Source organism: Eublepharis macularius, chromosome 5, assembly GCF_028583425.1.
Source record: "Eublepharis macularius isolate TG4126 chromosome 5, MPM_Emac_v1.0, whole genome shotgun sequence".
NCBI classification, from domain to species: domain Eukaryota; kingdom Metazoa; phylum Chordata; class Lepidosauria; order Squamata; family Eublepharidae; genus Eublepharis; species Eublepharis macularius.
The window spans coordinates 9,051,062-9,074,135 of record NC_072794.1 but is presented as its reverse complement, the minus strand read 5'-3'; the positions used below and the strand labels follow the sequence as shown (position 1 = coordinate 9,074,135).

General features: G+C 49.3%; 2 protein-coding genes across 2 annotated transcripts; both read left to right on the top strand.

Annotated features, from left to right (window-relative positions):
• Positions 1–9,860: 9,860 nt before the first annotated feature.
• LOC129329667 (mast cell protease 1-like) lies at positions 9,861–15,798 on the top strand. The gene is made up of 5 exons (XM_054979199.1): positions 9,861–10,005; positions 11,234–11,381; positions 11,602–11,743; positions 13,772–14,026; positions 15,104–15,798. The coding sequence occupies exons 1-5, from the start codon at positions 9,876–9,878 to the stop codon at positions 15,233–15,235; spliced, it is 807 nt and encodes a 268-aa protein (XP_054835174.1). The 5' UTR covers positions 9,861–9,875; the 3' UTR covers positions 15,236–15,798.
• A 1,344-nt stretch (positions 15,799–17,142) lies between these two features.
• Positions 17,143–22,406, top strand: LOC129330240 (mast cell protease 2-like). Its single transcript, XM_054980265.1, has 5 exons — positions 17,143–17,243; positions 18,507–18,654; positions 18,875–19,016; positions 20,900–21,154; positions 22,168–22,406. The coding sequence occupies exons 1-5, from the start codon at positions 17,177–17,179 to the stop codon at positions 22,297–22,299; spliced, it is 744 nt and encodes a 247-aa protein (XP_054836240.1). The 5' UTR covers positions 17,143–17,176; the 3' UTR covers positions 22,300–22,406.
• The last annotated feature ends 668 nt before the right edge of the window (positions 22,407–23,074 follow it).

The window sequence follows — 23,074 nt, the reverse complement described above, 5'->3', positions numbered from 1 at the left end:
CTTCTACAAATGGATGACAAATAAATACAGGGCTTTTTTTCAGCAGGAATGTGCTGGATCAGAGTTCCGGAACCTCTTGAAAATGGTCATGTGGCTGGTGGCCCCGCCCCCTGATCTCCCCTGACAGAGGGGAGTTGAGATTGCCCGATGCACCAGCGGAGGGCAATCTAAACTCCCCTCTGTCTGGAGATCAGGGGGTGGGGCCACCAGCCATGTGACCATTTTCTCCGAGGGCAACCCACTAAGAGCAGAACCACAAGTGACAAAAGGCACAGGTTGGACACTTGTCAGCTTCCCTCAAGTTTTGATGGGAAATGTAAGCAGCTTGGCGGGATGTTGGACAAGTGACAGTTGAAAAGTCCATTGGGCAGCAGTCGGAGAGCGAAGCTGCAAGACCAGGATGCCTACATTTCCCGTCAAAACTTGAGGGAAGCAGACAAGTGTCCAATCTGTGCCTTTTGTCACTTGTGGTTCTGCTCTAAGTTCCACCACCTCTTTTCCCAGAAAAAAGCCCTGAATAAATATAATGATTAAATGTAATATAATATTAAGGGTAATAGTATACGATACAATAGAATTCACAGTTAATGATGTATTAGGATGAAATACAGGAGGTGAAGAACCAGATAATGGATATAGGCAAGCGTAATGATAACCCTCTCAAGTCTCTCCTATATATATGTGAAAAACAATAAAAATATTTTAAAAAATATATACGTTGTCAGAAGGTTCAACTCTGGGTATGTTTCCATTAGGAGAGCAAAAGAGACTCAAAGGAGCCAGAAAGAAGACAGTCTAGATAACGGGGCTACCAAACTGGTTGCTACCTAAAGACCTGGCCCTGGGTGGATAGACAAACGATATGAATATGCTTCGATGGCTAAATTAACTTGAGTGCATAACAGACCAATATCGGAATTCCAGAAAAAGTGGAAAGATTTCTTTGAATACCTAGCTCGAAGCTAAGAAAAACGAAGAGAAGTTAATATGGAAAGAGAGTGAGCGTAACATGGAGACCTTTAAAATGTAGAGTATAAAATATGGAAGATACGACTGATCAAAAACTATTGATATTAAAGTTTAGGTATAAGCAACAAGGAGAGGGAGATGAGAAGTATCCCATTAGCTAGCCGAGTCACATATTTTGAATATACTTTTCTGTTGTAGTTCAAATGTAGGACTTTGTATTCTGTGTACGTTTCTATGCATTTTCTATTGTCATTTCTATTTCTCTTTTCAAATAAAACTTATCTATAGATATAACACTTTAGATAGCTATAGATAGATATAGGTACAGATTTAAAAAGGCAAGCACCAAGGCATTACTGCCCATGGAGGGACATTGCATGATGACGTTTTCTTTGCAGACTTTTTATGGGATGTTTTGCCCCATGTGTGTGTGTGTGTGTATCATTTCATAGAAAAAGAGCTGCAGGAACTCATTAGCATAACTCATTAGCATATGCTACACCCCTTGACATCACCGGAAATGGCTGTTTGGGGTCCGTTTGGGCCTGGATCAAGGCCAAAATGGCCCAGATCGAGTCAGTGCCGGACAGGGGAGGGGTCCCCTGCCAGGCACTGACCCAATCCTGGCAGTTTTGGCCCTGATCCCAGCCGAAACAGGCCCCAAAGGGCAAAAAATGGCCATTTGGGGCCCGTTTGGGCCCGGATCAGGGCCCAAATGACCCGGACCAGGTTGGTGCCAGGTTGGTAGGCCCAGCACCAACCCGATCCCGGCTGTTTCAGCCCCGATCCCAGTGGAAACGGGCCCAAACTAGCCTAAAATGGCAGGGGAAGGTTTCCCCGCTTGGCACCAACCCGATCTGGGCCATTTTGGCGCCTATCCAGTCCGTTTCAGCCCCAATCCAGGCAAAAATGGGCCCAAAACGGCCAAAAATCAGGTGATCAAGGCCACCTGACTTCTTGAAAGAACTGCCGGAACTGTGTTCCGCCGCATTCCCCCTCCAAATGAGTCCTATATATATATATTCCACCAGGCCTAATCCAAGTGGGAGTTGGTAGTGGCTGGAAGGTTTCTTTGATCTCTGCCCACGGAAGACTTCGCAGACCCGCAGCTCTGTTCTTTCTGCCACATCCACTTTTACTCTGCTGGTGACTCTTCAGCCATCTTGCTCTGGTGTTGGGTTCGCTGTGTGGCTAGACTTCTTGTCTTTAGTTCCAGTTCCCAGCCTACAGAACTATGGGGATGGTCTCCAGTTTTGTCCCCTTTGGCCTTTTGTCCTCAGCTCAAAATGTCCTCCAGTGGCCTTCCCTCAAAATGCTCTTAAATGCGCAGCATGCGTATGCGCATGGGGGCGGGATCCTTTAATAGGGTTCCCAAGTGCCTGCCAAAGGCAGGCAAACTCCCGAGGGTTTGCCCGCTAGCCTGCTGATCTGCTAGCAATCAGCCGGAGGTGGAAAACCCCTGGAAGTTGCCTGCTGCTGGCAGGTACCCCAGGAACACATGCAGTATGCCCGCTCCCAGGGGACATGACGGCATCAATCCTGGAAGAGAGACCATGCCGCCAGCACGAGGTACCCTCCAACTGGGAGGGTATAGGGGCCTGGCAACCCTATGGAGTCCAACCTCCTCTGTGTTCCACTCCCAACCAGAGTTGCCAGCCCCCATCTGCCACCCGCCCCCCACTGCTCATTTGGCCGATGGGGGAGAAAGGTGTCGGGAAAGGAGGGCGGGCCAGCAGGCACGGTGGTGAAATGGGCACATGAGTCACATCATAAATGACAAGATCACCAGGAAATGCAGGCGCGCACGTGATTTGCACATGCACACAGGTGGGTGGTACCTGTCTCCACCCCCCACCCTGAGTTTTTAATAGGGGGGACAGGGCAACCCTGCTGGCAATACCAAATAAAAGACCATCTCAGAAGCCTCTGCACAAAAAAAAACCCCACAGGGGCCTGGGGAAGGGTTGCCAACCTCCAGGTGGGGCCTGGTGATCTCCCAGAATTACAACTCATCTCCAGGCTACAGAGACCAGTTCTCCTGGGGGGAAATGGCTGTTTATGGAGGGTGGACTCTATAGCATTACACCCTACCAAGGACTCTCCCGTCTGCAAACCCTGCCCCTCCAGGTTCTACCAGGGCCGGATTGAGACGAGCGGGGGGGGGGAATAGTCTGCCCCTGGTGCCACCAAGGACTGGGCGCCAGGCACAGCTGCCAGCTGCCAGGAGCACGCGGGCGGCAGAGCAGACAGCCTCCCAGCCCCCCGCGATGCCTTTCACCTGCACCCCAAAGGACAGGGGGCAGCCGGCTTCTTGCAGGGCAGGCAAAAGGCAGCGCAGGGGGATGACAGGCTATCCATGCCATTTGCCTGCCCTGCAGGACAGGGGGCGGCCGGCTTGCTGCACACCTCCTGTCCTGCAGGGAAAGCGAATGGCGCAAGCGGCTTCCCAGCCCTTCGCGCTGCCTCCGCCAACTCTGCAGCACGCTGCTCCACCCTGCGTAATGACGTCATGGGAAGTCGGGACTTGGGTTACCCTGGGCGCTGCCAACCCTAGATCCAGCCCTGGGTTCTACTCCCAAATCTCCAGACATTTCCCAACCCAGAGTTGGAAACTCTAGTGGGATAACGTCCATTCCATAGCTGAAGAGGTCAGGGGACTGGGCAGTGTGGAATTGGCATATATTCTGGTGGAGTCCCAAAGGTCTATCAGGTGGTAGCCAGTGACTGGAGGGGAAAGAGTTTGGAAGAGGCTGTGTGGTGAGCATGCTGAGTTCCAGTGTGTCACGACTGCGCATCAAAGATACGCGCACTGGATTTCCCTTGAGCCTGTTCTGTGCCTGAGCGAGTGCGTTTGGGCCAAACCTGCTTTTTGTCTTCCTATTATTTTCCCAAGAGACATCCAAGTCCTCCTGGGAGCTCATGATCTGGACTCTGTAGAAGATTCCCAGCAAGTGTTTGGTGTCGAAAGCTATCACGAGCATCCAGAATACAAGCTGCGTGGTGGAACGCCATTCAATGACATCCTTCTCCTGAAGGTAAGAGGAAAGGTCAACTATCTGGAACCCTCCCCGTCGTTGTCCTCATCAAAACCCCACCCGCCCCCCAGATCCTGCATTCTCTAACATTACATATTCTGGATTCCTCAGTGGCAGGGAGTTGTAGGGATCCTTTACAGGATCAGTTCAATTCTCTTGTAAGAAGAAAGTATACCTTCTTATAATACAATACTATCTTATTTGCAAAAACTTGAATCAGGGAGGTGGACTGTTCTAGTTTTAGAGAAATGAATTTTATTTACAAATGGACCCAAGATAAACTTTGTCAGTTTAAACTGAAAAATGCAAGGATGGATGGGCTCAAGGGATTCATCAGTTTGCGATCTCCAGCACAGATCTATCATCTAGAGAGTCACCCAGAGATGATGATATCACGTTCAATATTTCTCCTAAAGTGATAGCACACTCGTCCAGCTTGTCAGCTTCAGGAAACACAATGGCTATTGCAGGGAAATGGCTATTGCAGACTCACTTTATCAAAGGCTCACAAATTAGCAGAACATCCAATACAACTTTTAAACGGACAGACTCATGTCATCCAGTTGGTGTAATGTTGACAGAATGATTCCCGTGGAAAATAAACAAAATAATATATTTAGATATAGAATAATTGTTCTCTGCCCTCCGGCAGGTGTATCCTCTTTTTTCATTGTCAGTTTCCCAGAGGTTTGCCTTTTGATCTACACCTCTTACAGCTAGAATGTGAGTCCAACTCACATTCTAGCTGTAACTAGAGTGGAGTGGAGTGATTACAGAAGCGGAATGACAACAGCCGGTGAATGACAATAGCAGGCATGATTGGATTGGGTGGGGTATGCAGAGGGGTAGTGGTTGTGGAGAAAGCAGCATTGGTAATGAGACAGGAAGCCTAGGTCCCCATTCAGTCCAGGTGGATGCATGGTCTTGAGCTTCGTTATCAGTTGCAATTCAGCAATCTCTCTAGTCCAGATTCTCATTGCATAAAGTGAAGAGATAAATGGATACCAAGAGGGAAGATCAGACTGTGTCACCCCATGTGCTTTCGAAAGGTCACTAGCCCAACAGCCACCCAGTCCTCAGAGACGCAAAAAGAAAAGCATCTTTCATTCTACTTCACTGAACAGCATCCCTGATTTTCTTTCCAGCTAGAAATAGATCCGCCCCAAATCTGGACTACTTCTTGGTGGAAGCCCAGTTAGGTTCTGAGGGTGAGTCCAGCACTATGAGGAAACAATAGTTCTCCCAGTTACAGAATTATTTTCCATAAAATTTAGTTGCTTTTATATTCTCAAATGGAGTGCTGCCTGTTTTTGTTTTTGCAGTTTGCCTCTCTGTCCCACTGGTGCTTGCTGCGTTTTTGAAACTTGTTTTGTACCCAACAACGCATGACTGAATTTTGTCTGCAACACATCCTGTATTTTATGTTAAAATTGCAAACAAAACAGTTAGGTTTCTCCACTGTGCCTGAAACATATTTTCTGTTCTCTTCCCCCCTCCCTTCCTTTGTGGTTTTATGCTAAATATCTGGCCCCATGAAGAGTTCTATGAAACTCAAAAGCTCACTATTTTGTGATAAGTTTGACTGGGCCTTAAAAAAAAGTATTATGCAACATTTCAGGGAGTCCAAAAATTGGTAAATCTTCCTTTGAACCCCTTGCTCTTTCCCTGTTCCTATAGAAATTACAACCACATTCAAAATGTCCTCTCTAATGGCACCAGATAAACGTCTTTCCTATTAGGCCCTACTAGAGAGTGTATTTGGACTTGATTGGGTACGTAATGGTTAAGTGGTTGGGTTGCGAGTCAGCACTCTGCTGGTTCGAATTCCACTCCTGCCATCAGCTCAGGGGTGGCCTTGGGAGAGCCACCCCTCACAGTCCCAGCTCTACTGCTGTATGGTGGGAATGATAACACTGACCTTGTTCAATGCTCTGAGTGGGGCACTAATCTGTCTAGGAGAGTGGTATATAAGCATTATTATTATTACATAACATTGAAGGGTATTCTTTGCCAGAGGTGTAAGGCCATGCTTCTTTCAATAATCTGCAACTGCCAGTTTCCCTCTCTTCACAATGCCACTTTAGTTTTCAGAAGTTAATTTTCCTTTCATGCACATTTAGAAACAAACTCTCAATATGTTTTGAAAATAATTCACAGCTAGAGAGACATTTTGGGAATACCACAGAAGCTACCCAGAGTTGTTGTTTTTTCACCCAAGTAGATCCTGGAGAGAGAAAGTGCTGTAAAGGTGTGTTCAAACCAGCCCTTGACAGAGCTCCAACTTTTTACATCTGTCTTCTTTATCCAACTTCTGGACAGGGCCCAATTTTGTGGAGAGAAAAGGCAAGATACAAATATTTGTAATGGAGAAATCCAATGACTCGTCTGATCTGGCCATGTGGATCCACGCCTTGCTTACCTCGCAGCTAGACTACTGTCATGCACTCTACATCGGTCTGTTCTTAAAGTCAAATCTGAAACTTTAGTTAGTTCAAAACGCAGCAGCCTGATTACTAGTGAACGCTAGGCAGAACATGCAATCCCACTTCCTGCATTGCTCACAGGATACGTTGACTTTGGCATTTTGCTGTTCTCATTGTTGCTCACATTGGCTTTGCATTTTTGTCTTCTGACTCCCAATACATTGTTCATCGGATGTCTTATGCTGTATAACTTGCATTTCCCCCCCTCTCTTTCTCCACTTTCTAACCTGTCTTGGGTCTCAGTGAGAAATGTGGGCTATAAGTAAGCTAAATAGCAGCTTACATCAAGTTAAAAGACAATACAATATCAAATCATAGAATACAATGTGGAAGAAACACACTACAACCTTCATTCATGTGCTATCAAATATGTGGGGAAAGCTCTACTTTATAGAGGCTCTTAAATCTTTGAAAGGTTGGGGCCTTCCCCACATACTTGGAAAGACTGTTCCGTGCCACAGAGGCAGCCATCAAGAAAGCAAGAGCCTGAACAGAGACAGTTTCTATTGACCAGAGTAGAGGAACTTCTAAACATCCATCAGAGTTACCTTGTGGTGATGTATGGGTAGAGGGTGTTCTGCATATATAATGTCATGAAGGGCTTTAAAGTTTGAACACGTATACCTTTAATTGAGCATGGAAGTGTTGGCTGAGTGGCTGTGCATCAGTCTGGACACTGAACTGATTAAGAGTAACAAAAGCATTATTAATAGAACAAACAAACAGGATAGGAAAGAGGAAAAAACAAGCTGCTGGTTGAGAGAGTGCTGGAGAGTTCTACAAGAAAGGCCTAAGAATAACATTCTGAATCTGCAGACAGAAAAAGGAAAAGCCCCTTTACAAAGAAGGTACTCCCCCTATAGTACTGTCTAGCCAGAACTTGCTTTCTGCTGCAGGATCTTCTTCTCTTCTTTGTACCCAAGACATTGCTATACTCCATCAGGAAGCAAAGTGGCAATCATATGTAACAGTCTCAGGGTTCCCATTCCCCTCGTGGGGGAGGGGGATCTCCCACTCCCAGCCTCCACCCCCTGCCACTTGTCACCTGGCCACTGGGGCGGGGGGGGGGCACACAGGAATGGATCAAGACCTCCCTGAAGTGAACTCCTGCACGCTCCAGAATGCCTCCACATCATGCCAGGAATGACATCATTCCCAGTGCGACGTGGAGGCGCAAGGTCACACCAAGGAGCGATTGGGTAACGTCAGCCCCAACACTAGATTGTGCGCAACACACAAAGTACGTATTCCCATTGAGCACACACACCCCTCCCGAGGGTTCCCAGTTGGTGGCAGGCCGTCTCCCAGCAGTTTGCTCTGTTGCCCGCCGATCGCTGCAATCAGTAGGAAGTGGCAAACTGTCCGGGGAACACCAACCACCTTCAAGCCACCCCAGGCAAGTGCACAGTGGGAGCACTGGGGGTGGGATGCGAAAACGTCACTTCCTGAAGTGACATCATCATGCCAAATGGGCTGAATTGGCCCCTCGCAAAGTGCCAGCACACGCCTGCTGCGACCCTATTTTGGAGGGTGATCATCCTGGTGAGTACTGTGGTTGCCCCCCACCCCACCAGTTAACTCTACCCCAGATTTAGCCCTGGGGGACCTGGCAACCCTAAATTGTCTTAAACTTGGGGTGATATATTCAGAACACTTGTTCCCCATCATCAACACTAGCTGCTACTTTCTGCACAGATTATAGCTTTGTGTTGTACAAGGGGAGCCCCATGTACAGCATATTACAGTAGTCTACTCTCGTTGTTATGATAGGATGTTTTGGAGGTCTTCCCCTCACAGGGGTGCTGTACGTCAGAGGCAACCTGATGGCACATAACACAACACACACTCTCAATGTTACTATAGCATGGATTTGCATAGCTAGGTTGGCTAAATCCAAATAGCGGACAATTTCCATGGCATATATTGACTCTGCCCCCCTTGTTTACCTGCTTTTCCAGCAGCAGATCTGGATCCAAAGGAACTTCCAAGCTGTTGACCAAGTCTGTTAGTGATAAAGCCACACCCTCCAAGGAGGGTAAGACTGCCTCCAGAGTCTCAGAGCCAAGCTACAAGAGACAAATTACACTTGCCTGGCAAGTGAACAGACTCACGTAGTGATCAAGTGGAGCTCAAGCGAATGGCAAGTGAACAGGGAGGAATACACGTGAGTCTGTTCACTTGCCAAGCAAGTGTAATTTGTCACCTGTAGCTTGGCTCTCAGACTTCCTAACCAACATTACCTCCATCTTAATCAAGATTAAGCTTGATTGTGATCTTCTTCAACCATAGCTTCCAAACACTGTCCTTCCTGCTTTAGGAGGCTTATTCAATAGGGGTGTCAACAGCATAGTTAAAGAAACTCCACTTCAAAGCTGTGGACAGTCTTGGTCAGTGGTCTTACACATCTGTTAAGAAACACCCGTGATGGTACCAAGTCTTGCAAGGTGAGAACTCCCCTGCTGCTGAGGTGCCGTCATCAATCACCACTGTGGGCAGACAGTCAGATGAAAAAAGACCAATGCCATATTCTGGAAGTCTCAGAAGAATGGTGTGACCTAAAGCATGAAAATCAGCTGATAAATCTAGCAGGTCTAGCAGAGTAGCATTGCTCTGTCTACTGGGAGAAGGAGATCATCTGCCAAGCAACTAAAGCAGTTACAGTATCATCGCCAGATTGAAAAGGGTCAAGGGTAAATAAGTCATTCAGAAAATCTTTTGAGTTGTCTCCATAACTTCAATCATTTTCCATACGAAAGGCAGAATGGAAAACTTCTGGTTTGTCCTCCTCTAAAACCTGGGGTAAATCCTCCTAACAATTAGCGGAGTGGACGGTTAGAGATCAGAAGTTCACAGGGTGCTTGTCTGGGACCCGTTTGGACCACTCCCCATAAAGCTCGTACTGCTGTGCAACCCGTCAGTATGAACAGATGTTAAGTACAACTGAAGAACCAAGACACCCATCTAATGGGGGGTGCAAGTATAAGGAGATGGTATGGGACCCTCTGTGGGCCCAAATGCCCTTTTTATCTTATAGCCCCCTATAATGGGTGGGAATAGAGGCGGATCCTGCTGATGCTGCATTCCAAAAGGGGGTGTGGGAGCAAGACAGATACCCAAGCGATTGTGGATTTGGAGGGCTGAGCAGGATACTTCCACACGATCATCCCAGAGTGGAATCGAGAGGGCACCAATAAATCTGAACGCATAATACAAATGGCTTTCTTTGCAACAATTTCTAATCCACTCCCACCACCACCCCAGCACCGAAGTTCTCATCCTGATCATCGCTATCTACGGGCAGGCAGAGATCTTAGATACGCCTGGCGGGAAGATTAACGCCCCCCCCCGCCCTCTCCAACGGTCACTAGCTGGTCTCTAAAAGGCGAGCATGAGAGCAAGGCAGATCCTGTCGCGACCCTTTGAGAGGAGCACGCAAGGGAAAGAGCCAGAAATGGAGCGGTGCCTGGGTCTGGGCTTCCTCCTCCTCGCCCTCCGGGCCGCCCAGCTGGCCTACGGTGGTGAGTCGCAGGTTCCAGGGCTGCAGTGAAGGTGGCTGTTGGGGAGACTGCAGACTTTCTTCTCCCGTTTTGACGCTGTATTGTTCTTCAGAGAACACAGCACTTCTGTTATGGAATTATTTGTCACGGGCTGCAGTAATTTTTCAATAGCTTTTTTTTTTGACAAAGGCAAATTCATAGATCTGAGGGTGTAACCACCAGGCAAGAGCCTCCATGTGCAGAGGCTGTCTATCTCGCTATGCAAGTGTGAAAGGGGGATGCTGGTGCCTTCCTGCCCTTTGTAGACTTCTGAAGAGGCATCTGGTCGACAGAGCTGGAGAAAGCTGCACCGGATGAATTTCCCGTGTGCTCCAGTATGCCAGGGGTCTCTCTTGGGGAGGGCGGGGTGAACCAAAGCACTTTGCAAGGAGAAAGAACAAAGCCGATGGTTATATCTTGGCAGAACCAGGCTTCTGGCACTCGTGATGCATAACTTTATTGATGGACTTTTTTAGCAAATCTGAAGGTGGGGTGTACTATTGCTTTGATGTTTTAAAATGGGTTAAATGCATTCACAGAGGCTACTTTCAGGCAGGGAGGGATGGTGGCATGGTAGAGCCCAATCTCATCAGCTCTCAGCAGCTGAGCAGGGTCGATACTTAGGTAGGAGAGCACCAAGGAAGACTCTGCAGAGGAAGGCAACGGCAAGCCACCTCTGCTGCTCACTTGCCTGGAAAGCCCCTTTCTGGGTTGCCATCAGTCAGTGATGGCCCTTTACACACGCACATTTTCATAAGACAAATTCAAGAAACGCTAAACGGAACCAAAGTGGATGGAAGCAGTCAATCTGGAATCGCTGGAGAAATGGAGGGTGCAAAACGCTTTCCTGGGGAGCTTTCCAAGGATTTTGGCTAGCCAGGGTTGAATGCTGGTGTAGTGGACTAGTGTATTGGAAGAAGTGGCTTACTTTCCCCACAGGGCTGTGTTCACAGGGCGACCTTCAGCCAGTGTCTGCCTCAATTCCCTCACAGGGTCGTTTGAAGGATAAAAGGACGTGGAGGAAAGAACCAAGTGTGTTACCCTGAGCTCCTCTGGGGAAAGCTGGGCTAAAACAGTACCGCACAGACATTGTGTAGCCTGATCCAGCACATGGATTCCGGTGTTTCTTATGAACAGGTCTCTCTCAGACTAAAAGCCTACCTGTGCTTTTCTGAGGAGCAAACCATTCATCCTGTTTTGTGTCTTTCAGGCACTCTACGCAGCCAGATTGTCGGGGGGCACGAAGCCAGACCACACTCTCGACCTTACGCAGCAGCTCTGAAAGTAGATGGAGACTTTAACTGTGGGGGCTTCCTGGTGGCCCCTCAGTGGGTGATGACCGCAGCCCACTGCAATGGGTGAGTCATCCTATGGATTCCCGAAGGTCCATCCGGTGGTAGCCAGTGACTGGAGGGGCAGGCGTTTGGGAGAGGTTGTGCGGTCAGCGTTCTGAATTCCAGTGTGCATCACAATTGCGCACCAAACATCCGCGCACTGGATTTCCCTTGAGCCTGTTCTGTGCCTGAGCGAGTGCGTTGGGTCCAAACCTGCTTTTTGTCTTCCTATTATTTTCCCAAGAGACATCCAAGTCCTCCTGGGAGTTCATGATCTGGACGCTGTAGAAGATTCCCAGCAAGTGTTTGGTGTTGAAAGCTATCACCAACATCCAGAATACAAGCTGCATGGTGGAACGCCATTCAATGACATCCTTCTCCTGAAGGTAAGAGGAAAGGTCAACTAGCTGGAACCCTCCCCGTCGTTGTCATCATCAAACCCCCACCCCCACCCCCCAGATCCTGCATTCTCTAACATTACATATTCTGGATTCCTCAGCGGCAGGGAGTTCCAGGGATCCTTTACAGGATCAGTTCAATTCTCTTGTAAGAAGAAAGTATACCTTCTTATAATACAATACTGGCTTGTTTGCAAAAACTTAAATCATGGAGGCAGACTGTTCTAGTTTTAGAAAAATGAATTTTATTTACAAAAGGATTGAAGGTAAACTTTGTCAGTTTAAACTAGAAAAAGCAAGGATTTTGCATTTCCTGTCTTCTGTTTCTGCTGTTTCTTAGCTTCAGGTATGGCTTAATCTTCCAATTACTTCCATTACAGAATCACAAAACATATTTATTTTAAGAATAACAACATAATAATAACAACATTCTATTTATATACCGCCCTTCAGGATGACTTTACACCCACTCAGAGCGGTTTACAAAGTATGTTGTTATTATCCCTACAACCAGGGCTTTTTTTCTGGGAAAAGAGGTGGTGGAACTCAGTGGGTTGCCAGCACAGGGGGCAACTCCTGGAGGGAAGTGGTGCCCCTGGTACCAAATGCGCGCGTGCAAAGTGTGCGCACACTCCCAGGACCGCACAATGACGTCACTTTGGGTCAGCTGGAACAAGGGGGTAGTTTTTAAAAGTTTAAATTGCCCTCAGCGAAAATGGTCACATGGGCAATCTAAACTCCCCTCTGTGTGGAGATCAGGGGGTGGGGCCACCAGCCATGTGACCATTTTCAAGAGGTGCCGGAACTCCGTTCCACTGCGTTCCAGCTGGAAAAAATCCCTGCCTAAAACAATCACTCTGTGAAGCGGTGGGGCTGAGAGCCGAAACAGACGTGACGAGTTACCTCAATTCAACCTGAGTTACCTTGCCTCAAGGTTTGATGGGAAGTGTAGGCGTCCTTGCAGGTGCATCGCTGCATTTCTCCTTCCCCTGCTTGCGTGGCCCGGAGCTACATAGCCGCACGTGCTCTGCCTCCCCCCCCCCGTCGCACTGAGCGTCACTTCATCTCCCCCCTCCCTCGTCTGGCCCAGTCCCCGCAGTTCTGGGCTGTGCGGCTCCTGGGGGGGGGCCCGGGCGAGTGAGGGGGAGATGCAGCATGCTCCCGGGAGCCTTTCCTCCCGCTCTCCCGGTGCAGCCCGGTGTCGCTCTGTGGGGGCTGGGCCAGGCGAGGGGGGTGGAGTTGCCTCCCCCCGTCACACTGAGCGTCACTTCATCTCCCCCTCACTTGCCTGGCCCCCACCAGAAGCTGCGCAAACCAGAACTTGCGGGGACTGGGCCAGACGAGGGAGGGGGGAGATGAAGTGACGGTCAGTGCGACGGGGTGGGGGAGCCAGAGCACGTGCGGCTATGTAGCTCCGGGCCACGCAAGCAGGAGAAGGAGAAATGCAGCGATGCACCTGCAAGGACGCCTACACTTCCTGTCAAACCTTGAGGCAAGGAAACCCAGGTTGAATTGAGGTAACTCGTCACGTCTGTTTCAGGTCTGAGAGAGCTCCGGAGAGCTGTGACTGACCCCAGGTCACCCAGCTGGCTTCAAGTGGACGAGTGGGGAATCACATGTGGTTCTCCAGATTAGAGTCCTGTCGCTTTTAACCACTACACCAAACTGGGTCTCAGAGAAGAGGTCACCTGTTACTTCCCTTCATGTCACATAGGGTGGCCAATTCCAGGATGGAAAGTTCCTGGAAGTTGCGGGGCAGAACCTGGGAAGGCAGGGTTCGGGGAGCGACCTCAGGGGAGGATAATGCCATACAATCCACCCTCCAAAGCAGTCACTTTCTCCAGGGGAAGTGTCCCTGTTGCCTGGAGGTCAGTTGTGATTCCAAGAGTTAACTAACCACGAACGTAACTCACAGCTCCTTTCCCTCCTTCTGGCGCACGAAACCTGCTCTATCATATATACTGAGGAAAAGTAATATTTAGCACAAACGTTATATTCTGTAATTCTTGCCGACAGCTGGATAGTGAAGCCAAGCTCAACAAGTATGTCCAAGTCATTCCTCTACCACAAAGCGAAGATGATCTCCCCAAAGGCACAGAATGTGTCATAGCCGGCTGGGGACGAATCGATGACCGCTATGAGCCTTCAACAAAGCTTTTCATGACCAACGTCACGCTCCCTGGCCGCAGGAAATGCCATCAGTTCTTCCCAGAACTCACCGATGGGATGATTTGCGCAGGAAGCCGCTCCAAGCTCTGTGATGTCAGCAACGTGAGTGCCTCCATCTTGTTCCCCCCCCCCAGTGGAGAGTGCAACACACACACCCCTCAGTAGCTTGGGAGGTTTCAAGACATGTCCAGTTAGGTGAATTGGCCATTCGGCATCTCTTCAGTGTCCCTTAGAGTTGTTTTCCACACAGGGATGGGCTCGTATAGTTTCCCTGTTGCTTCTGCAGTTGCCAATACAGCCCGGCAGCAACGGGGCTTCCACACAGCAGTTTCCCTGGTACGCTACTGATATATGTATCAGATACTCTGAATTATCAACTTTTATTAAGAAGAACAAAAATAAAACTTCTAGTTGTTTTTCTTTCCAAGGAAAGGGGCTAGAGGCCTATTTTAAAACCAAATGAAAGCTGAGAATTCAGGGAACCTGATACCCAAATTGGTAAAACAATATCTTTGTATAGTGCTATTCAGTCAGGATTTCAGCTTTATGAACATTATTTGCCAAGGGTGCAGTCCTAAAGCTATCACAGTACAGTGGCTGAAATTCCCACTCAGCTACGAACCGCACAGGATGACCGGTGGGCAGTCACGCCCTCTCAGCCTAACCTACCTCATAAGTTTGTTGTGAAGATCAAGACAGGGAAGTGAGGACCATGTTGTACTGTCCTGAGCTCCATGGAGGAAGGACAAGATAGAAGTGAACTAGATGGACAGATGTCCCCCTGACCGGAGAGACTGCATCGTGCAGAGGTGCAACAGGCACCTGGCTCGAGGGGAATGTTCTTTGGCATCTCTGCATGAAGCATGACGGAATGAATCATTCACTCCCAATTTTGATGTGTGCCAGAACCGCCCACTTGTGCAGCTAAGGCTGACTGGATTAGATGGTAGTGAGGCAGGAGCCTGAAATCCTGCAGAGCTGCAACAGGAAGCCTCCTCGCTGTGTATATCTTTGGGGTTGCAAGAGCCACTGGTGACACAATCTTACATTTATGGCCCACTAACTCCATAGACAGAATTGTGCAAGCCTCTTCTTTCCTGTAGGGATGGCAGCTTGTGAAATTTCTTTCCCCTTGAAACCAAGGTGTCTTTGTTTATCTGTTATTTTAAATTTTCTCAGGGGGATTCCGGAAGTGCTATGGTGTGCAACGGGGCGGCCCATGGAGTTGTCTCCTACGGTTTCCATGTGCCACCATCCATTTACACTCGTGTTGCTGGCTACCTTCCTTGGATCAGAAAGGTAATGGGATGAGGCCGAGAGAAGACGGGATCATCAGCCACCTTCAAGTTTCTTGAAGTTTCTGCTTTACGTCCCCATAGGAGAGCGTCACATGACCCTGATTCAGCAAGACAGACACAATATTTGAAGATGAGACAGGGACAGTTCTTGTTCAGGAGAGGGGGGTGGGCTATCACATTGACCTCCAGATGCTAGCCAATCAGTACGTTCCACAATTGACCTCCAGAATCCACCCCCCACTCTGTTCTAAATAAAATTGTATTTGTACGAATGCCATGAGAACAGTTTCAAGCTACCTTGCACTGACCTGCCGGTATGGTGTCTGTCTTCAACTAGACCCCATTTACCGTTCCCTCTGGAACAGTTCTTTATTCTTGCCCTTTAATCAGTTTGCTCATCAAAGAGTAAACTACTCAGGTGCACCAGACAGAAAGAATATAAACATTCAGGGTATCAGATGTGACTTTCCCCTACCCCTTCTGCGCATGCCCCCAACGTAGTGCTCTTGCTGAAGTCAACGGACTTTGTATCCCTTTTGCTGTATGGTTCATGAAATAAAGTGTTCTTGCATTTCAGATCTGGCTCTTTCTTTTAGTGTCCTGCTGCCTCACTGGTCTTTTTAGCCAGCTGCTTTCCCGAAGTCAAGGACTCAGAGTACACCCTTCCTCCAAGGAGCCCCGAGCAGCACATGCGGCTGGCCCTTTCCCCACCCGCCTTCCTGGTGTAGTGGATCGCCACCGCGCCCTCACCCCGCAGTGAGGCATTCTGACTCTCTTTTATTTTTCAACTGCTGTGTGGCTGGGAAACCCAGACCCAACTCTTTTAATGGGTGTGGATAGATGCAGATTCTGCTGATGCTAAACTCCAAAAGGAGTTGTGGGAGCAAGACAAGGAGTACCTCTCGCTGCCGCCAGTGCGCCCAGTTCCCTCTGGCTGAAGAGGGCTTTTAGGGGAGCTGGTGGTGGTGAGAAGGAGCCAAGCGGACAAGACGAGATGCCTCGAGAAAGAACCTCTGGCAGGCAGAAGAAGGATGCTCTCCCTCTCCTCCCTGGCAGAGGTTCTTTCTCACTACACTTCCCATGGAACCTTGTGGGAAACCGACGCCTGTCATCCACGCATCAGGTGTCTTGTCTGCTTGGGCTTCTAGCTGAGTGGCAAAGGGAGGCAGAGAAGGATGTCACAAGGACGAAGTCCTGAAAGTAGCAATCTACACATCAAAGGATAGTTCAGGGCAATAAGGAGTAAGCAGAGACCCTGACCTGTTTACCTTGCTAACTTTCTGGTTTGTCGCCCTCCAAAACCTGAGAAAAGGGCCAGCATTAAATCGTCCTCTCCTAACAATTAGAGATCAGAAGTCCACAGGGTGCTTGTCTGGGACCCCTCCCCATAAAGCTCGTACTGCTGTGCAACCCGTCAGTATGAACAGATGTTAAGTACAACTGAAGAACCAAGACACCCATCTAATGGGGGGTGCAAGTATAAGGAGATGGTATGGGACCCTCTGTGGGCCCAAATGCCCTTTTTATCTTATAGCCCCCTATAATGGGTGGGGATAGAGGCAGATCCTGCTGATGCTGCATTCCAAAAGGGGGTGTGGGAGCAAGACAGATACCCAAGCGATTGTGGATTTGGAGGGCTGAGCAGGATACTTCCACACGATCATCCCAGAGTGGAATCGAGAGGGCACCAATAAATCTGAACGCATAATACAAATGGCTTTCTTTGCAACAATTTCTAATCCACTCCCACCACCACCCCAGCACCGAAGTTCTCATCCTGATCATCGCTATCTACGGGCAGGCAGAGATCTTAGATACGCCTGGCGGGAAGATTAACGCCCCCCCCCCCCGCCCTCTCCAACGGTCACTAGCTGGTCTCTAAAAGGCGAGCATGAGAGCAAGGCAGATCCTGTCGCAACCCTTTGAGAGGAGCACGCAAGGGAAAGAGCCAGAAATGGAGCGGTGCCTGGGTCTGGGCTTCCTCCTCCTCGCCCTCCGGGCCGCCCAGCTGGCCTACGGTGGTGAGTCGCAGGTTCCAGGGCTGCAGTGAAGGTGGCTGTTGGGGAGACTGCAGACTTTCTTCTCCCGTTTTGACGCTGTATTGTTCTTCAGAGAACACAGCACTTCTGTTATGGAATTATTTGTCACGGGCTGCAGTAATTTTTCAATAGCTTTTTTTTTTGACAAAGGCAAATTCATAGATCTGAGGGTGTAACCACCAGGCAAGAGCCTCCATGTGCAGAGGCTGTCTATCTCGCTATGCAAGTGTGAAAGGGGGATGCTGGTGCCTTCCTGCCCTTTGTAGACTTCTGAAGAGGCATCTGGTCGACAGAGCTGGAGAAAGCTGCACCGGATGAATTTCCCGTGTGCTCCAGTATGCCAGGGGTCTCTCTTGGGGAGGGCGGGGTGAACCAAAGCACTTTGCAAGGAGAAAGAACAAAGCAGATGGTTATATCTTGGCAGAACCAGGCTTCTGGCACTCGTGATGCATAACTTTATTGATGGACTTCTTTAGCAAATCTGAAGGTGGGGTGTACTATTGCTTTGATGTTTTAAAATGGGTTAAATGCATTCACAGAGGCTACTTTCAGGCAGGGAGGGATGGTGGCATGGTAGAGCCCAATCTCATCAGCTCTCAGCAGCTGAGCAGGGTCGATACTTAGGTAGGAGAGCACCAAGGAAGACTCTGCAGAGGAAGGCAACGGCAAGCCACCTCTGCTGCTCACTTGCCTGGAAAGCCCCTTTCTGGGTTGCCATCAGTCAGTGATGGCCCTTTACACACGCACCTTTTCATAAGACAAATTCAAGAAACGCTAAACGGAACCAAAGTGGATGGAAGCAGTCAATCTGGAATCGCTGGAGAAATGGAGGGTGCAAAACGCTTTCCTGGGGAGCTTTCCAAGGATTTTGGCTAGCCAGGGTTGAATGCTGGTGTAGTGGACTAGTGTATTGGAAGAAGTGGCTTACTTTCCCCACAGGGCTGTGTTCACAGGGCGACCTTCAGCCAGTGTCTGCCTCAATTCCCTCACAGGGTCGTTTGAAGGATAAAAGGACGTGGAGGAAAGACCCAAGCGTGTTACCCTGAGCTCCTCTGGGGAAAGCTGGGCTAAAACAGTACCGCACAGACATTGTGTAGCCTGTCACGGCATTGTGTAGCCTGTACCGCACAGACATTGTGTAGCCTGATCCAGCACATGTTTCTTATGAACAGGTCTCTCTCAGACTAAAAGCCTACCTGTGCTTTTCTGAGGAGCAAACCATTCATCCCGTTTTGTGTCTTTCAGGCACTCTACGCAGCCAGATTGTCGGGGGGCACGAAGCCAGACCACACTCTCGACCTTACGCAGCAGCTCTGAAGAAGAATGGATACTTTAGCTGTGGGGGCTTCCTGGTGGCCCCTCAGTGGGTGATGACCGCAGCCCACTGCAATGGGTGAGTCATCCTATGGATTCCCGAAGGTCCATCCGGTGGTAGCCAGTGACTGGAGGGGCAGGCGTTTGGGAGAGGTTGTGCAGTCAGCGTTCTGAATTCCAGTGTGCATCACAATTGCGCACCAAAGATACGCGCACTGGATTTCCCTTGAGCCTGTTCTGTGCCTGAGCGAGGGCGTTGGGTCCAAACCTGCTTTTTGTCTTCCTATTATTTTCCCAAGAGACATCCAAGTCCTCCTGGGCGCTCATGATCTGGACGCTGTAGAAGATACCCAGCAAGTGTTTGGTGTCGAAAGCTATCACCAGCATCCAGAATACAAGCTGCGTGGTGGAACGCCATTCAATGACATCCTTCTCCTGAAGGTAAGAGGAAAGGTCAACTATCTGGAACCCTCCCCGTCGTTGTCCTCATCAAAACCCCACCCACCCCCCAGATCCTGCATTCTCTAACATTACATATTCTGGATTCCTCAGTGGCAGGGAGTTCCAGGGATCCTTTACAGTGTCAGTCCAGTTCTCTTGTAATGAGACACCGCTGGAGAAAGTATGCCTTCTTATAATACAATACTATCTTATTTGCAAAAACTTAAATCATGGAGGCAGACTGTTCGAGTTTCAGAGAAATGATTGTTATTTACAAAAGGATTGAAGGTAAACTTTGTCAGTTTAAACTGGATTTTGCATTTCCTCTCTTCTGTTTCTGCTGTTTCCAAGCTTCAGGTATGGCTTAATCTTCCAATTACTTCCGTTACAGAATCACAAAACATATTTATTTTAAGAATAATAACATAATAATAATAACATTCTATTTATATACCGCCCTTCAGGATGACTTTACACCCACTCAGAGCGGTTTACAAAGTATGTTGTTATTATCCCTACAACCAGGGCTTTTTTTCTGGGAAAAGAGGTGGTGGAACTCAGTGGGTTGCCAGCACAGGGGGCAACTCCTGGAGGGAAGTGGTGCCCCTGGTACCAAATGCGCGCGTGCAAAGTGTGCGCACACTCTTAGGACTGCACAATGACGTCACTTTGGGTCAGCTGGAACAAGGGGGTAGTTTTTAAAAGTTTAAATTGCCCTCGGCGAAAATGGTCACAAGGGCAATCTAAACTCCCCTCTGTGTGGAGATCAGGGGGCAGGGCCACCAGCCATGTGACCATTTTCAAGAGGTGCTGGAACTCCGTTCCACTGTGTTCCAGCTGGAAAAAATCCCTGCCTACAACAATCACTCTGTGAAGCGGTGGGGCTGAGAGCAGTTCTGGTGGGGACCGGGCGATTGAGGGGGAGATGCAGCATGCTCTGGGAGCCCTTCCTCCTGCTCTCCCGGTGCAGCCCGGTGTCGCTCTGTGGGGGCTGGGCCAGGCGAGGGGGGTGGAGTTGCCTCCCACCGTCGCACTGAGCGTCACTTCATCTCCCCCCCCTCGCCTGGCCCAGCCCCCACAGAGTGACACTTGGCTGCACCGGGAGAGCGGGAGGAAAGGCTCCCAGAGCGTGCTGCATCTCCCCCTCACTCGCCCGGCCCCCACCAGAAGCCACGCAGCCCAGAACTGCGGGGACTGGGCCAGATGAGGGAGGGGGGAGATGAAGTGATGATCAGTGTGACATGGGGGGGGGGAGGCAGAGCACGTGCTGCTATGTAGCTCCAGGCCCCGCAAGCAGGGGAAGGAGAAATGCAGCGATGCACCTGCAAGGACGCCTACACTTCCCGTCAAATCTTGAGGCAAGGAAACCCAGGTTGAATTGAGGTAACTCGTCACGTCTGTTTCGGGTCTGAGAGAGCTCTGGAGAGCTGTGACTGACCCAAGGTCACCCAGCTGGCTTCAAGTGGACGAGTGGGGAATCACATGTGGTTCTCCAGATTAGAGTCCTGTCGCTTTTAACCACTACACCAAACTGGGTCTCAGAGAAGAGGTCACCTGTTACTTCCCTGCATGTCACATAGGGTGGCCAATTCCAGGATGGGTGAGTTCCTGGAAGTTGCGGGGCAGAACCTGGGAAGGCAGGGTTCAGGGAGCGACCTCAGGGGAGGATAATGCCATACAATCCACCCTCCAAAGCAGTCACTTTCTCCAGGGGAAGTGTCCCTGTTGCCTGGAGGTCAGTTGTGATTCCAAGAGTTAACTAACCACGAACGTAACTCACAGCTCCTTTCCCTCCTTCTGGCACACGAAACCTGCTCTTTCATATATACTGAAGAAAAGTAATATTTAGCACAAACGTTATATTCTGTAATTCTTGCCGACAGCTGGATTGTGAAGCCAAGCTCAACAAGTATGTCCAAGTCATTCCTCTACCACAAAGCGAAGATGATCTCCCCAAAGGCACAGAATGTGTCATAGCCGGCTGGGGACGAATCGATGACCGCTATCAGCCTTCAACAAAGCTTTTCATGACCAACGTCACGCTCCCTGGCCGCAGGAAATGCCATCAGTTCTTCCCAGAACTCACTAATGGGATGATTTGTGCAGGAAGCCGCACCAAGCTCTGTGATGTCAGCAACGTGAGTGCCTCCATCTTGGGTGGAGAGTGCAACACACACACCCATCAGTAGCTTGGGAGGTTTCAAGACATGCCCAGTTAGGTGAATTGGCCATTCGGCATCTCTTCAGTGTCCCTTAGAGTTGTTTTCCACACAGGGATGGGCTCGTATAGTTTCCCTGTTGCTTCTGCAGTTGCCAATACAGCCTGGCAGCAACGGGGCTTCCACACAGCAGTTTCCCTGGTACGCTACTGATATATGTATCAGATACTCTGAATTATCAACTTTTATTAAAAAGAACAAAAATAAAACTTCGAGTTGTTTTTCTTTCCAAGGAAAGGGGCTAGAGGCCTATTTTAAAACCAAATGAAAGCTGAGAGTTCAGGGAACCTGATACAAAAATTGGTATAACAGTATCTCTGTATAGTGCTATTCAGTCAGGATTTCAGCTTTATGAACATTATTTGCCAAGGGTGCAGTCCTAAAGCCATCACAGTACAGTGGCTGAAATTCCCACTCAGCTACGAACCGCACAGGATGAGCTGTGGGCAGTCACGCCCTCTCAGCCTAACTTACCTCATGGGTTTGTTGTGAAGATCAAGACAGGCAAGTGAGGACCATGCTGTACTGTCCTGAGCTCCCTGGAGGAAGGACAAGATAGAAGTGAACTAGATGGACAGATGTCCCCCTGACCGGAATGACTGCATCGCGCAGAGGTGCAACAGGCACCTGGCTCGAGGGGAATGTTCTTTGGCATCTCTGCATGAAGCATGACGGAATGAATCATTCACTCCCAATTTTGATGTGTGCCAGAACCGCCCACTTGTGCAGAGCTGCAACAGGAAGCCTCCTCGCTGGGTATGTCTTTGGGGTTGCAAGAGCCACTGGTGACCCAATCTTACATTTATGGCCCACTAACTCCATAGACATAATAGTGCAAGCCTCTTCTTTCCTGTAGGGATTGCAGCTTGTGAAATTTCTTTCCCCTTGAAACCAAGGTGTTTTTGTTTATCTGTTATTTTTAATTTTCTCAGGGGGATTCCGGAAGTGCTATGGTGTGCAACGGGGCGGCCCATGGAGTTGTCTCCTACGGTTTCCATGTGCCACCATCCATTTACACTCGTGTTGCTGGCTACCTTCCTTGGATCAGAAAGGTAATGGGATGAGGCCAAGAGAAGACGGGATCATCAGCCGCCTTCAAGTCACTCACAGTTTCTGCTTTACGCCCCCCCCCGAGGAGAGAGTCACATGACCCTGGCCGTTTCCAGACGGCCCCCGCCTCGCGAAACGTCGCGCGTCGTCGCGCAGAAAACGCGAAATATCACGTTTTCTCGCGCGAGTTTTGCACGACGTCGCGCAAAACTCGCGCGAGAAAACGCGATATTTCGCGTTTTCTGCGCGACGACGCGCGACGTTTCGCAAGGCGGGGGGCCGCCTGGAAACGGCCCCTGATTCAGCAAGGCAGACACAATATTGGAAGACGAGACAGGGACAGTTCTTGTTCAGGAGAGGGGGGTGGGCTATCACATTGACCTCCAGATGCTAGCCAATCAGTACGTTCCACAATTGACCTCCAGAATCCACCCCCCGCTCTGTTCTAAAGAAAATTGTATTTGTACGAATGCCATGAGAACAGTTTCAAGCTACCTTGCACTGACCTGCCGATATGGTGTCTGTCTTCACCTAGAGACCATTTACCTTTTCCTCTGGAACAGTTCTTTATTCTTACCCTTTAATCAGTTTGCTCATCAAAGAGTAAACAACTCAGGTGCACCAGACAGAAAGAATATAAACATTCAGGGTATCAGATGTGACTTGCCCTTACCCCTTCTGCGCATGCCCCCAACGTAGTGCTCTTGCTGAAGTCAACGGACTTTGTATCCCTTTTGCTGTATGGTTCATGAAATAAAGTGTTCTTGCATTTCAGATCTGGCTCTTTCT